General features: G+C 32.6%; 1 protein-coding gene and 1 long non-coding RNA gene across 8 annotated transcripts in view; one reads left to right on the top strand and one right to left on the bottom strand.

Moving 5' to 3' along the window:
- Window positions 1-16,584, top strand: part of LOC127699181 (ral GTPase-activating protein subunit beta-like) — a 57,379-nt gene that overhangs the window by 24,504 nt on the left and 16,291 nt on the right. For 3 of the 5 annotated variants that reach the window (XM_052202924.1, XM_052202923.1, XM_052202927.1), the window contains 10 exons: window positions 4,271-4,396; window positions 5,319-5,423; window positions 6,373-6,465; window positions 7,466-7,833; window positions 9,227-9,289; window positions 12,376-12,486; window positions 13,040-13,217; window positions 13,963-14,054; window positions 14,541-14,671; window positions 15,292-15,471. In XM_052202924.1, coding sequence (XP_052058884.1) covers window positions 4,271-4,396; window positions 5,319-5,423; window positions 6,373-6,465; window positions 7,466-7,833; window positions 9,227-9,289; window positions 12,376-12,486; window positions 13,040-13,217; window positions 13,963-14,054; window positions 14,541-14,671; window positions 15,292-15,471 — 1,447 coding nt within the window. The remainder of the gene's footprint in view (window positions 1-4,270; window positions 4,397-5,318; window positions 5,424-6,372; window positions 6,466-7,465; window positions 7,834-9,226; window positions 9,290-12,375; window positions 12,487-13,039; window positions 13,218-13,962; window positions 14,055-14,540; window positions 14,672-15,291; window positions 15,472-16,584) is intronic. The other 2 variants (XM_052202925.1, XM_052202928.1) reach the window with 1 other exon arrangement.
- LOC127699217 (uncharacterized) lies at window positions 1,531-3,094 on the bottom strand. Of its 3 annotated transcripts, none has more exons than XR_007981130.1 (3): window positions 2,947-3,094; window positions 2,659-2,799; window positions 1,531-1,655 (listed from the first exon to the last, which is right to left on the bottom strand). It is a non-coding gene; the product is annotated as an uncharacterized LOC127699217 (long non-coding RNA). The 3 variants fall into 3 exon arrangements; XR_007981131.1 differs by lacking the exon at window positions 1,531-1,655 and adding an exon at window positions 1,775-1,802; XR_007981132.1 differs by lacking the exon at window positions 1,531-1,655 and adding an exon at window positions 2,467-2,511.

Below are 16,584 nucleotides of genomic sequence, written 5' to 3'. Positions count from 1 at the left end.
CATGTCATCATTCAAATTGTCGTCTGATATCACTTTTTTGAGTATGACACATAAAAATATCTTGACAGAATTCAATCAAACTTGCACAAATTCAAGACATACTTACTTAAATTCTGATCCTAGTGATCTTTAAGGTATGCTGTACGAAAATATTGATTTTGCCATTTTCACTTATATAATTTGTAGATGGTAGACGACAAATTTGTTTTTGGAGGCTCACTCATTTTTAGCTCACCTGGGCCCGAAGGGCCCCATGTGAGCTTATGCCATCACTTGGCGTCCGTCGTTGTCCGTTGTCTGTTGTCGTCGTAAACTATTTCAAAAATCTTCTCCTCTGAAACTACTGGGCCAAATACCTTCAAACTTTAACTAAATGTTCCTTAGGGTATCTAGTTTATAAATTGTATCCGAAGTTTTGATCCATCGACAAACATGGCCGCCATGGCTAAAAATAGAACATAGGGGTCAAATGCAGTTTTTGGCTTATATCTCAAAAACTAAAGCTTTTAGAGCAAATCAGTCGTGGGGTAAAATTGTTCAATTGGTCAAGATCTATCAGCTCTGAAATTTTCAGACGAATCGAACAACCCATTGTTGGGTTGCTGCCACCGAATTGGTAGTTTTAACAAAATTTTGCAGTTTTTTGTTATTATTTTGAATATTATTATAGATATATATAAACTGTAAGCAGCAATAATGTTCAGCAAAGTAAGATCTTCAAAAAAGTTAATATGACCATAATTGTCAATTGACCCCTTAAGGAGTTATTGCCCTTTAAAGACAATTTTACACAATTTGTTCATCAAGTTTGCTAACATTTAAAAATCTTCTCCTCTGAAACTACTGGGCCAATTACCTTCAAACTTTAACTTAATGTTCCTTAGGGTATCTTGTTTATAAATTGTATCGGAAGTTTGTATCCATCGACAAACATGGCAGCCATGGCTAAAAATAGAACATAAGGGTCAAATGCAGTTTTTGGCTTATATCTCAAAAACTAAAGCTTTTAGAGCAAATGTGACATGGGGTAAAATTGTTTAATTGGTCAAGATCTATCGGCCCTGAAATTATCAGACGAATCAAACAACCCACTGTTGGGTTGCTGCCACCAAATTGGTAGTTTTAACAAAATTTTGCAGTTTTTTGTCGAGCCTGCGACTTTTGTCGCAGAAAGCTCGACATAGGGATAGTGATTCGGCGGCGGCGGCGGCTACGGCAGCGGCAGTGGCGGCGTTAGCTAACTTCTTAAAAGCTTTATATTTTGGAAGGTGGAAGACCTGGATGCTTCATACTTTGTATATGGGTGCCTCATGTTACGAAGTTTCCGTCAGTCACATGTCCAATGTCCTTGACCTCATTTTCATGGTTCAGTGACTACTTGAAAAAAAAGTTAAGATTTTTTGTAATGTTAAAATCTCTCTTATTATAAGTAATAGGATAACTATATTTGGTATGTGCGTACCTTGCAAGGTCCTCATGCCCGTCAGACAGTTTTCACTTGACCTCGACCTCATTTCATGGATCAGTGAACAAGGTTAAGTTTTGGTGGTCAAGTCCATATCTCAGATACTATAAGCAATAGGTCTAGTATATTCGGTGTATGGAAGGACTGTTAGGTGTACATGTCCAACTGGCAGGTGTCATCTGACCTTGACCTCATTTTCATGGTTCATTGGTTATAGTTAAGTTTTTGTGTTTTGGTCTGTTTTTCTTATACTGTATGCAATAGGTCTACTATATTTGTTGTATGGAATGATTGTAAGGTGAACATGTCTAGCGGGCAGGTGTCATCTGACCTTGACCTCATTTTCATGGTTCAGTGGTCAAAGTTAAGTTTTTGAGTTTTGGTCTTTTTTTCTAATACTATATGCAATAGTTCAACTATATTTGGTGCATGGAAATATTTTATGATCTATTTGTCAGTCACGCAGGTTTTATTTGACCTTGACCTCATTTTCAAGGTTCATTGCTCAGTGTTAAGTTTTTGTGTTTTGGTCTGTTTTTGTCGAGCCTGCGACTTTTGTCGCAGAAAGCTCGACATAGGGATAGCGATCCGGCGGCGGCGGCTACGGCGGCGGCGGTGGCGGCGTTAGCTAACTTCTTAAAAGCTTTATATTTTAGAAGGTGGAAGACCTGGATGCTTCATACTTTGTATATGGATGCCTCATGTTACGAAGTTTCCGTCAGTCACATGTCCAATTTCCTTGACCTCATTTTCATGGTTCAGTGACTACTTGAAAAAAAAGTTCAGATTATTTGTAATGTTAAATTCTCTCTTATTATAAGTAATAGGATAACTATATTTAGTATGTGCGTACCTTGCAAGGTCCTCATGCCTGTCAGACAGTTTTCACTTGACCTCGACCTCATTTCATGGATCAGTGAACAAGGTTAAGTTTTGGTGGTCAAGTCCATATCTCAGATACTATAAGCAATAGGTCTAGTATATTTGGTGTATGGAATGATTGTAAGGTGTACATGTCCAACTGGCAGGTGTCGTCTGACCTTGACCTCATTTTCATGGTTCATTGGTTATAGTTAAGTTTTTGTGTTTTGGTCTGTTTTTCTTATACTGTATGCAATAGGTCTATTATATTTGGTGTATGGAATGATTGTAAGGTGTACATGTCCAACTGGCAGGTGTCATCTGACCTTGACCTCATTTTCATGGTTCAGTGGTTATAGTTAAGTTTTTGTGTTTTGGTCCGTTTTTCTTATACTTTATCCAATAGGTCTACTATATTTGGTGTATGGAATGATTGTAAGGTGTACATGTCCAACTGGCAGGTGTCATCTGACCTTGACCTCATTTTCATGGTTCAGTGGTTATAGTTAAGTTTTTGTGTTTTGGTCCGTTTTTCTTATACTTTATCCAATAGGTCTACTATATTTGGTGTATGGAATGATTGTAAGGTGTACATGTCCAACTGCCAGGTGTCATCTGACTTTGACCTCATTTTCATGGTTCAGTGGTCAAAGTTAAGTTTTTGAGTTTTGGTCTTTTTTCTTATACTATTATGCAATAAGTCAACTATATTTGGTGTATGGAAATATTCTATGATGTACATGTCAGTCTCGCAGGTTTTATTTGACCTTGACCTCATTTTCACAGTTCATTGCTCAGTGTTAAGTTTATGTGTTTCAGTCTGTTTTTCTTAAACTATAAGCAATAGGTCAGCTATATTTGTTGTATGGAAGGATTGTAAGCTGTTCATGTCTGCCTGGCATGGTTCATCTGACTTTGACCTCATTTTCACGATTCATTGGTCAATGTTTAGTTTTCTTGGTTAAGTCTGTTTCTTAGAAACTATAAGCAATAGGTCAACTATATTTAGTGTATTGAATGATTGTAAGGTGTACATGTATTTCTTGTTTGGTTTATATGACCTTGACTTCATTTTCTTGGATCATGTTAAGTTTATGTAATAGTTGTAGTAAAGCTTTCATTTAGGACTATCAACATAATATCAATGGTTAGTAAAGAAGGCGAGACATTTCAGTGTGTCCACTCTTGTTCTTAAACTATAAGCAATAGGTCAACTATATTTGTTGTATGGAAGAATTGTTAGCTGTACATGCCTGCCTAGCATGGTTCATCTGACCTTGACCTCATTTTCATGGTTCATTGGTCAATGTTTAGTTTACTTGGTTAATGTTAAGTTTATGTGACAGTTGTAATAAAGCTTTATATTTAGGACTATCAACATAATATCAATGATTAGTAAAGAAGGCGAGACATTTCAGCGTGTGCACTCTTGTTGTTGTTATTTTAAATATTATTATGGATATATATAAACTGTAAGCAGCAATAATGTTCAGCAAAGTAAGATCTACAAAAAAGTTGATATGACCATAATTGTCAATTGACCCCTTAAGGAGTTATTGCCCTTTAAAGACAATTTTACACAATTTGTTCATCAAGTTTGCTAACATTTAAAAATCTTCTCCTCTGAAATACAGGTGAGCGATTCAGGCTCTTGAGAGCCTCTTGTTTGGTAATAGGGGATATGTGAAGAATTTCAGGAACACTGAAAACCAATAATCAGTTTACCAAGGATGTTAAGCAACCAACAATCAATCAATCAGTTTACCAAAGTAGATATCTAGTTATAAATATAATTATTTTTGGGTTTTGCATAAATTGGACATAAAGTAGAATGAGACATACGCTGTTTGTCAGCTCTTAATCATCTAAAGTCTGGAATTCTTTCATTAGTTTACATTTTTTAATTATTATAATATAACAGGTGTTTTAAATGTCTATTTATAGATTTTGTACCAGCAGACAATGTCAACCAAGTAACAACATTCATTTCACTGCGGAAAAGGATTACAGAATTACTACTGAGAGCTTTGTTGATAGAGACTGATCCTACAAATACTCAGATGTTATTAGGTAAGATCAAAACAGCATTTAAGTTAATCCTTAAGAATGTTCACTGGTTGTGTCAGGTATCTTCTTGTCATATTTTAAGCTCTTCTGGCTTTTTAGCTTAAATTGCAGTGAGAAAAATATTTGAGAAGTAACCTCTACTTTAATTTCATAATTTCATGAAGTACAGCTTAAACAAACTCTGCAAGATCTGGTTTAGTCCTTAAATTTTTTTATAAGATTTTCACAGGGAAAACTTAAATAAAAAAAGTTTTAACAAAAATTCCAAACTCCAAGACAATGGGAAGTCCATAAAAACTGACAAAATCAAACTCTATTAAACACTATCTGTCAAATTCTATCTATATATGTGTAGAAATATAAAGAGCATATGTTTCCCTACATATTTTCAAATGGTTTTATCTTAAAAAGAGGCAGACAGATGTTTATCTTTTTTCTGTCATAATATTTCTTATTTATCAAACGTCTTTCAACATATAGCTACATTTTACTTTGTTGCATGTATTTTGAAACACATCAGTGAACTTTCATAAGTATAACACTTTTATTTAAAATGATATTTGAACAATTCACCATTTCAGAATCTAATGCATTCTGGGTAATACTTTCAAAAGGGTAAAGTAATTATCTTTTATGGGTATGAACAATGAGATTACCCATAATCCTTTAGATTCTGAAACCACGAATTGTTATAATGTTTAGATACCATTTAGTTTGAGCTAATTTTCTGTCATTTTGTTTTCAAATTTGGTACAGTTAATGGCTTATACATGATACCAATTCCTTTATGACTTTTAGGTTGTCCAAAATCCTAAATGATTACAAAATCTGAGGAATATTGCATTATTTAAAAAAAGTAAATAAATTTTGCTTTGTCATTGAGTCATAATTGTGTAGTTTTAACACTGTCATTTGTCGTGACCAGGTGGATTAATGTTAGCTGTTCAGGACCAAGCGATGTTTGAAGAAGCAGAACAGAACACTTTACAGCCTCAACATGATACAAGTACAGACTCAGAGGCACATGCAGGTAATAAAGCAATGTATATGTTTAAATTTATTTGATGAGGCTACAGTGTAAATATTGGGGACCATGAAAACACAAAATATCATATCAAATGATTGCCTAAACCTGTAAAACCGATAAGTGGCATTCATTAATTTCAGTTCTTTCATGGTATTGTTAGCCATTTTTAATGACTCAAAATGTTTCTGATTGTTAGAAAAAAGTTTTTTAGACTATATTGATGTGCTACTTAAGGAATGACTGTAATATTTTTTCTGTCTATGAAGAAATAACATCAAAAATGTGGTTCACACTGAATAACCCGCGTAGCGGGTTATTTTAAAGTGTGCACCACATTTTTTATGTTATTTCGAATAGACAGAAAAAATATTACAGTCATTCCTTATAATTTAATTCTAAATTTCATTATAAACCGGAGTAAATCATGAAAAAACGTTGACGACGTAACGGTCACATGACAAAATTATGTCTATGAGCTGATAAACAAAACAACGTCAGCCAATCAGAAGACGCGTTACATCCAAAATTAAATTATTTCAGTATAAACTATATTGATGTGCTACTTCAGTATACATGAGCAAATTTAAATGAGACAGGTTGTAAACATGATCTGAAGCCAGTTGTACGAACATGGCATTAGCCTAATGGGCCATTAAGTCTTCATTAAGCATTTACAATGCATTAGGCTAATGAAGACTTAATGACTCATTAGACTAATGACACGTTTGTACAACCGGCTGCTGGATATCACTGTATGCTGTATACAATAAAAAGGCTTTTATAACCATAAAAATTCTTCTTATTCATCTTAAAGTTTACAATTGATAAAATAATTCAAGTCTATGTGTCATGTAATTGGGTGAAAGCACGATTAATAAGAAGAAACAGAAACAGCAGCAAGATCCCAGAGTTTTATGTATGAAGGTTTAAACGTCATTTTCATCTTTATTAGATACAAGCCATACAAGTGTAGGGACTACATCCTCAGACTCAAGCTATCAAGAATCAGCCTATCAGAGACTGCCTCAGGCATCACATGATGTTGGTAAGTAATCAGCCAATCACAAACTGCCTCAGGTGTCACATTATGCTGGTAAGAAATTAGCAAATCATAAACTGGCTCTAGTATCACATGATAATGGTAAGTAATCAGCCAATCACAAACCACCTTCAGGCATCACATGATGATTGTTAGTAATCAGCCAATCACAGACTGCCTCAGGCATCACATGATGTTGGTAAGTAGTCAGCCAATCACAAACTGCCTCAGGCATTGCATGATATTGTTAGGTAATCAGCCTATCACAGAATACCTCAGGCATCCTATGATGTTGGTAAGTAATCAGCCTATCACAGACTGCCTCAGGCATCACATGATGTTGGTAAGTAGTCAGCCAATCACAAACTGCCTCAGGCATTGCATGATATTGTTAGGTAATCAGCCTATCACAGAATACCTCAGGCATCACATGATGTTGGTAAGTAATCAGCCTATCATAGACTGCCTTTGGCATCCCATGATGTTGGTAGGTAATCAGTCTATCACAGACTGCCTCGGACATCACATGATAATGGTAACTAATCAGCCTATCACAAACTGCCTCAGGCATCCCATGATGTTGGTAAGTAACCAGCCTATCACAGAATGCCCCAGGCATCACATGATGTTAGTAAGTAATCAGCCTATCACAAACTGCCTCAGGCATCCCATGATGATGGTAAGTATTCAGCCTATCACAGACTGCCTCAGGCATCACACGATACTGGTTAGTAAGTAGCCAATCATGTTAAATATTTTGGTTAAATTTTGCACTTGTGTGCAAGTGGTAGTTTTACAATATTATCCTTTAAAGGCTGAGTATCTTGTTATCTTTAGACATATTCTCTACCTATATTTGTAAAATTTGGATATTTTTAAATACTTGATAATTTTGAGTTTCTTAACACCACAATTGCACACAATAAGTATATCATGGTTAAACTATGAATGATCACAGTAATATAAAACAGAAAAAATTAACACAATGACTTGATGTTGATTACAGAATCTGCCTATGGACTGTTTGGACAAGCAACATCAGAGGTCTGTACCCGGTTGATGGTCAATTGGAAGACAGATTTGAACACAGCATTAGCAGCCATGGAATTACTAAGTGGTCTGGCAAAGGTTCAGATAAAACCACCCAATCTACTGATGTGTAAACGCACAGTCAAATGGATCTGTGACTTTATTGTGTTCCAGTGTAATCGTCCCTCACAGCACCATACTAGAGATCTACACTCCATGATTGTAGCAGCCTTTAAGTGTTTGACACTATGGTTGGTGGAGCACAGTAGACTGTTGTATGACAAAGAATGTTTACATAATGTCCTAGAAGTGGTAGAACTTGGTATATCTGGGTCAAAATCACAGGTAAGGAAAAAACTAGCTTCTCAGACACATCTGTTATTTTAAATACTCAGTTTCAGAAATTAACAGGGCAATTGGTAATTTACTTTTGAGTACTCCAGAGAAAATAACATCACTACAATGAGTGAAATCATTTGGGTAGTTTTCAATCAGCACAGCAATCAGTGACATGTTAAAAAATGTTAATTAGTGATGATCTATTGTTTGTTGTTATAAGCCGAACTCTGAATTCTGTCTATTTTAGTTTGTAGGACATGTATTTATTTGAAATTGATTACCTGTCAGTCAATTAATTTTATGAAGTTTACATCTTTAAAAGTATATCACAGTGATTTTTTCGCTTGTATTTTCCAATTTAGGGAAAATTATACACAGTGAACTTTTAATCTGCCCATTTTGTCTGATGTGAAAAAACTTACACTAACTTCCATAAACTATTAAAGTTTTAAAAAATACACCTTGACAGGGCTGTTTATTGGGGTTCCTGGCTCAACTCCTTTACACTGGTTAATTAAGGGTTGAAAAAATGAGGCAAGCACCCAAACTCTAATCAATTTCAAATTCCAACTGATCTAAGACTCTTAGATCAAAGATGTTTTCTAATTTAAGAGAAACCTTAAAATTGCTCACATGGATGGTGGGTCTCACATGAGAGTGGCTTATCTCAGAGTAATGAAAGGTAAATGATATTTTGCTGATGTACACCTTACCTTTGCAAAAATCAGATATGAGAATTAAGTAAGATTAAAACTTATAGTTGCAGATATTTTTAGAATGTTTGGTACCTGATAGAAATAATCATAAGGTAAAAACTTCATATGTATTGGAATATTTATAATTATTACCCTATTGATTTTACCTGACCAAAAGTAGCTTCAATGGTTTCATAACTTAAGTAGGTTCTATTTTTAGAAAAGGTAATCTGTTAGTTATTATTCTCAATTCACAGTACAATTTTATGATGATGTTAATGAAATGATATGAAATCAATATTTACCTTTTCTTAAAATAAAATCTTCTAAAATATAAAGCCATTTAAACCATATCCAGTCATGTCAAACGAATGAAATGATACAAGGGGAAACACCATATGTTATGTATATATAAACAAATTTTAGCATATTTATATAAATTAAAATATTTTGATACTGTAAATTCAGAAATTATTGCATGGTTTTTATTAATGTGAATAATGCGACTCCTTGAGTATTGCAAAAATAAGAACTCGCATTCTGATATCTGATAGGTATATCTATATGAAGCTTTTCCTAAAATCGCAATAATTAAACTCCCATTTATGTTCATTCTTCAAAAAACGCAATAATAAATGCACGCAATAATTCATGAATTTACAGTAGAATCAGGAATATTGTACAACTGTATAACTGCATTTCAGATAAAAGCAACCGAGGCATATTCTGTGACATTAAAGGACTCAAAATCTGTATCATTAAATAAGGTATCAGCGTGATGCTTGTCAATAGCTGCTACTAACCACACGATTAGATGAAACATTATCACTATGTTTCCACACTGACATTAACAAAATCACTTTAATGAATTTTTTTTATTTTCAAATTTATTAATATTTAGAAAATTTGCTTAGTATGAATATTATGCTTTAGTTTGAGGGATTTTATTCCCAATAGTTATTCAGTATTTAAATAACATCCATTCTTATAGGGCTACAGATGACAGAATCTGTAGGAACTGTATGAATCACCAGTTGTTTTATGTAATTTATTAATTATTCTTTATATCTCCTAGCATTTCATGGAATTTTTCATGAATGACATATAACCTATCTTCCTTGAAGTTAATTATAAATTATATTAAATTATTACAGAGACAAAATGTAGTTATAAGACAAAGCGTCACATTTTTAATAAGATCATTGAACTTTAATCAAGAAATTGTCAGTGTGGAGAAGAAATAATTCTTTCACTATTAAAATATCCAAAATCCTGTTTGAAATTGCAAGCAACAGTTTTTCCCCAGCTTAATATGCTTAACCCAAAAGCTATACAGATATAGTCATTTTTTCCAATGCAGTTGATGAAGCATTTTAGAAGTATGAAATTGATAGCATGGTAAATTATTGCCTTACAATATAGTGAATGTTGCCTGTTTACAGCTTACAGTTTACTGATTACAGAACAGTGTAAAACTAGTTATAGCGAGTGAATTATTTACACAGCCTTCAGGAGTAGAAAAAAATGCAAAAATGTCAAACTTTGGTTTTCTCCTGCATGAATACCTTAAAAAACAAAAATGCTATGAACTGCTGTAAAGTCGTCCAGAAAGTTTTTTTTTTAGATTTTGTTGAGCATGCGACATTTATGTCAGATTTGTCCAGATGTTATGGACTGACACCATTTGAAAATTGTTTGCTTTTGGTATAAATAAAGGACAGAATAATTTTACCTTGGTCACAGACAATTTTTTTGATATCAACATCTTTTGTTTTTATGCCCCCGCTGTAGCGGAGGGGGCATTAAGTTTTACCCTTGTCTGTCTGTACATCCGTATGTACGTCCCGTCTGTACATCCCAAAATTGTTTTCCGTTCTCTTAACTTTAGTTTGCATCAACCAAATGTTATGTAACTTATACACTATGCTTATTACCACAAAACAAAGATCAAGTTTGAATTTTGGTGGCGTCACTTTTACTGTTCTAGAGTTATGCCCCTTTACAAATGGAAAAATTGCTGAATTTTTCGTTTCTGTTCTCTAACTTTAGTTTGCCTCAACCAAATGTTATGAAACTTATACACAATGCTCATTACCACAAAACACAGATCCAGGTTTAATTTTGGTGGGTCATTTTTACCGTTCTAGAGTTAAGCCCCTTTACAAATGGAAAAATTTGCTGAATTTTTCATTTCCGTTCTCTAACTTTAGTTTGCTTCAACCAAATGATATTAAACTTATACACAATGCTCATTACCACAAAACACAGATCAAGTTTGAATTTTGGTGGGTCATTTTTACCGTTCTAGAGTTAAGCCCCTTTACAAGTGGAAAAATTGAGGAATTTTTCGTTTCCATTCTCTTACTTAAGTTTGCCTCAACTAAATGTTATGAAACATATACACAATGCCTATTACCACAAAACTCAGATCAAGTACAAATTTGGGTAGCATCACTTTTACAGTTCTTGAGTTATGTCCCTTTATAATGTTATATGCAAGCGGGGGCATCATCTGTGTCCCATGAACACATTTCCCATTTATTTTACATAGCCCTATTGATAAAAACTGTATAGAATTGATCAAATGTCAGCAACTAGGTATCTGGGAAGCTTGTTTCTGTGGTACTTAAAGTAGGATTGGTTAGTATGGAGATGTACAATTGTTTTAATGGTATTATGTCAGAACAAAGGACGATAATTGTACTGATAGTTTATTCGGATGATGTGTTTTCTCAGTATTAATATTGGATGTTTCATACCCTCAGAGATTATTTTCCCCCATTCAGTTTGTTCACATCTTGAGGGAAACTCTCAAAAGGAGCCTTATTTCCTTGAAAAAGTTAGCCTCCCTCAAAGAAGTCGAAAACCTACCCTTAAACAATCTTTTCCTACGCAGATATGTACTTTTTTTCCATAACCTCATGAGAATTAGAATTTGATTATTGAAGACAACACATTCAATGAACTTTGTTTTAACTTCAGTCAAAACGACAGAATTTTTGTTTTCAGATATTGATCCAAAATTTTCCCATATTTTCTCTTCAATGATAACATATTTAAAGAAACCTTTTGACAGCAATGAGTCTTACTATCAGAATTATAATTACCAAGGCCCTTTAAATAGTAAGAAACACATTGGAATAATTTATAATGAATGATTGTAACAATTTCTTACTAACTGTAAAAGCACAAGCATTTTTGTTGCATATTAATTGAAATTATATCAAGTCACGCTTTATCTTAACCCAGACTTCAGTAGGGTCATTGGTGTGGGCAAATTTTTTTCATATTACTTGATACAATTTCAGTTCTCTTCGTCAAATTTAGTACAGAAAAAGATTGAATACCATATGGATTCATATCAAATAAACTCTTTTAAGAAAAATATTACAAGTTTTCACATAGAAATGATGATTCAAAATCATTTTCACATTGACTTATCACTTAATTATTGATTTATTTTGAGCAAATTTTTTCATAAAAAATTTCTTGTTACTGTGGGAATATTTACTTGAATATATCTAAAATACAAGGATATTTTTTGTAATATTATAAAAATTTATCAGTGACAAATATTGAAATTCAAATGAGCAAAAAAAATACTCTTTGACAATAAGAAGTCTAGTTAGGACCGTGTCCTTTTATAGGTTCATAATAAATTTTCTAAAAAATGGAGAAAAAAAATTAATTGCAATTTCTTGAAATCTGGTTTTTACTATGACTTCTAAAATGTAAAATGGACTAGTAACCATTTTACAGTGTTGTAATATTTTAAGAAATGAAAGTCTTGAATTTGAAAGTACGATGTAAGTTATTGCCCTGAGATTAATTTCTTGGTGTACTGTAATTGCAGAATCGTGCCAGTGATGTACCAAAATTCAAAGGAGATAAGGAGTTAATGCCAGCATCAATGAGAGTAAAGGAGGCTGCTGAGGGTGTACTCACTGTCATAATTCAACATGTGGTAGGCACATTTTGTATGTTTGTAGGTTTAATAATTCCATAAACGAATTTTACAATAAATTACCATTTTCAATGACTATTTATACAATGAAATTACAATACAATAGGTGTGTATATCTGTTTTTAAATAATAATAGTTACACAAGATTTTGAGAAAAAATATATTGACACTGTGTGGTGAAAATTACAGGCATATTCGGACAAGATCCATTTTAAATTACTAAATAAAATTTTAGTACCTGGGAAGTAAAAGTTTGTGATTTAGCCAAATTACAATGTATTCTGATTTGAAATTAGAAATCTTAATATATTTGGTAGAAAGATATAGATAATTCTTTTATCTGATATGATAAATAAATCAGTTAGTTTGATTTGAAATTAGAAATCTGCAAGAACTTAATATAATATATTTATTTGGTAGATATGATATGATAAAAAAAATCAGTTTTATTGTCTGTTTTGAATGTTTATGAATGACTGCTGTAAACAAAGATAAATTTCAGACAATATGTAATACAATTATAATTTTAATTTAACTGATGTTTTTTTTGTAGGGAGCTTTTCCTCCACCATGTGGCCCAGAATCTTTGTTTTCATTATTGGATGAGAAATCCTTACTGAAGTACTGTAAAGGCAATTCTTTACCAGAGGCTGGATCTCCATTTAAATACTTTGTATTGGATAACTCAATTATAGTTGGGTTACTAGAACAGCCATTAGGAAATAATGAAGGTATCAGTTTAGGGAATAGCGCCAAGTTTCATGTGTCTAATGTGAGAGTTTCACACACTAAGGGAGATAATACAACAAATCAGTTGAACGATAAAAAAAAAAACATATATAAGTAAACTTACTTTTAGAATGATTTAATTTAATTTCCTAGCGAGCAACACCAACAAAACTGTCCATTTCGACCTCCGGCGTTGTTCAAAATACAACTGACGTTGCAATTTCAATTGTGACGTCAATCACATGCAGCCCATATTTTATTGTAATTAGAACATGGCCTTGCTTCCAAAGCGAAAGAAGGACATCATATTAGAATTTGTCTTAAATTGTGAAAAAGGATTTTAGATTTCAATGTCCTGTGAAATTTTACTCAGTTATCACTTAAAGTAAATAAATCCAGTTGTTTGCATAGGCTGACAAGTGTCCTCATCTTTCTTTGAGGATTTCCTTTACATCCAATCTGGTTTGACCCCATAGCATAAACAGCCTAATTAAGAAATTTGTTCTGGTAAATATGCAATTAACCAAAAACCATTGTATATGCTTCAATCAATCATAGATTTGATTTTTGCAAATATGAGTAATGATGTCATTTGTCAATACATAGTGATTTTTTTCAGCTTCAAAGTAATTTAAATTTTACAAAGAATATTTAATTTTTATGCCCCGCCGTAGCGGATTGGACATAAAGTTTTACCCTTGTCCGTCCCAAAATTGGTTTCCGTTCTCTTACTTTATTTTTTTTTAGATCCATTACCAACAGTTACAGCTTTAATAAGAGGACCATTTGGAAGACATGCATGGACCATGCAATTACGACATTCACCGAGAAATAATAAAGTAAGCTGACACTCGCTCATTTCTAAAAGTATCAAATTACCTCATCAGAATAACCACCTCTGAAATGGGATCACCAATTTTGTGAAAAGGGCTGAAATGTTCTTAAGAAACTAAAGAACTATAACCTTCAATATTAGTGAAGAAATATGTACAGTGGTAGGGTCAGCTTAATGTGAAATTTTCTCAATATTGTGGTCAAATACATGTATTTTTGTGAAAAGGATAAATGAAAGCAACATAAAAATTTTTCTCAATATGTCAAATACATGTATCTTTGTGAAAAGGATAAATGAAAGCAACATAAAATTTAGACATATCTATTTCTAAACGGTGGTAATATGACAGAGTACAATGGGAAAAAAGTAAGGGTTAGCACAATTTTTATGCAGAAATTTTAACTTATAACATTTGTTTAGAGATTTTAAACACATAGTAGTTTTTGTTCAGATGGAAGAGCAATCAACTGTAATGTAAAACTTTTTACAGATAAATTCTCGATCAAGATCACGTTTGACAGACCCAGGTCGACCATTACCTATGGAGAATGTTGGTATTCATCACAATATAAAACACAGATACTTCCCAGAATCAGCTGATAAGATACCACCCTCCAAAGCGTAAGTTGTTAGAACAATAGTTTAAAATCATTGTCCTTTTAGAACTAGGAATATCTAGAATGATCCTTCAAATACTTGGCAATGGCTTATAGGTCTCTTTAAAGGTGGTCAATATTTACCTGAGTGTGAAGATGGCTGGTCACGTCAACCACTTTGGTTGAAGTTCAAGACTAGCTTCAATCGTAAGCAAAAATGGCAAGGTACAATTGATTTAATGTTATTGATAAAGTTTTCTTAAAATTAAAAAAAAAAACCTGTTTAACCCATCATCTGTAGTTCTTTGAATTTTTCTGCAAGCTGGTAATAATTTTTTTTTTTTTTCTCAACATTATAGTAAAAAACAATGGTAAGTCCAAAAAGTCTGTCAGCATATTTATATTTTTTATTCTAAGGAACTTTTAAGGTATTTTATTTCTTGGAAACTCCAGATTAACATGTAGAGCAAAAAAAAAGAAGCTTTATATTGATTAAAAAATAAAATAAAGTAAAGACTTTGGAGAGGAAGTGAGTCTATGAAATAGCAAATTAATATGACATTTCTTAAAATATGGAAATGAATACATTTGTACATCAAAATATTAAATAGTGATCAATTTATTTCATTATTTTGTTTGTTTCAGAGATAAAAGTATACCCACATTAGAATCTCTTGTGAAAGACAACGATCGTACAGATCTGAACAAACTGAAATCATTTATTGACAAAGCTGTACAGTTTGAAAATGAAATCAGTAGGAGGAGTAAACTCAACATGAAACAATCACCATTTCCTAGCCAGGATATTGAATGTAAAACTCCAAGGTATGGCTCTAACTTTGAAATAATTTCCCAACTAGGATATTGATTGAAAAACTGCAACTATGAGACTACAATAAACATGAAAGAGGGTATAGATGGGAGGGTTGTTATTTCTGTATTCTTTAATTGACTATTTTCATATTACCGACTTTTGACTCCGGATTATATAATTTGTCGACTGGTTACCTTGGACATCATGGTACTTGGTCAAGTAAGAGCAACCAAAATAAGTAAAATCAAACATATAATCGGTGTAATTTGAGGGGAAAGTTTACTGTTTTCTGATGATTTTGTAGTGAAAAAAAAATATTAACCAGGTAATTTTCCCCCAAAATTGTACCGATTGAAAGCTTGGTTTTACTTCTTTAGCTTGCTCTTACCTGACTTGGTACCATGATGTCCAAGGTAACCAGTCAACAAATTATATAATCCGGAGTCAAAAGTCGGTAATATGAAAATAGTCTATTGTTCGTGCCATTTTTCTCGATTCTTTTTTTTTTAGTCTGATTATTCTCTATCATTTATAATTTAGTACCCAGTTAGACTTTAATCTTTTTTAGCCCCCTACCGACGAATTCAAAGGGGACTTTAGGTTTGCACTCCGTCCGTCTGTCCATCCGTCAGTCCGGCAAATCAGCTTTCCACACTTTTTTTCTTCGTTCTTGAAGATATTGATTTGATATTTGGTATATAGTTTTATCATGACAAGTTATAGATCAAGTTCGAATTTTGTTTCGGTCTGATGATTAAACCAGAGTTATGGACCATAACTCTGGACCATATCTAATGTTAGAGTACTATGTTAAACCATATTTCTGTACAAAGGGAGATAACTCAATTTTTTAAAAGACATTCTTTGTTAAATTATTTGAAGAATTTTTTGGCAGGTTTGTTTGTTATTTAGTATAAACTAATTTTCTGAATGCTATAGATATAAAAAAAAATTATGAAGAGAAATCCTTTAATTATATAATAATTTATTTTTATTAATGTATATATTTCAAAACATTGCATTGTGTAGATAAAAGTTGTTGACATTTTATAGATAAGTTACAAATCTATATTAGTTTGTGACAAATGAAAGAAAAAATATTTGGAACTATTAATTATATTTGA

The sequence above is a fragment of the Mytilus californianus genome, unplaced genomic scaffold, assembly GCF_021869535.1.
Source record: "Mytilus californianus isolate M0D057914Y unplaced genomic scaffold, xbMytCali1.0.p SCAF_4, whole genome shotgun sequence".
Lineage (NCBI taxonomy): Eukaryota > Metazoa > Mollusca > Bivalvia > Mytilida > Mytilidae > Mytilus > Mytilus californianus.
Note: the sequence above shows the minus strand (reverse complement) of the source record. Positions and strands in the feature narration are given on the sequence as shown.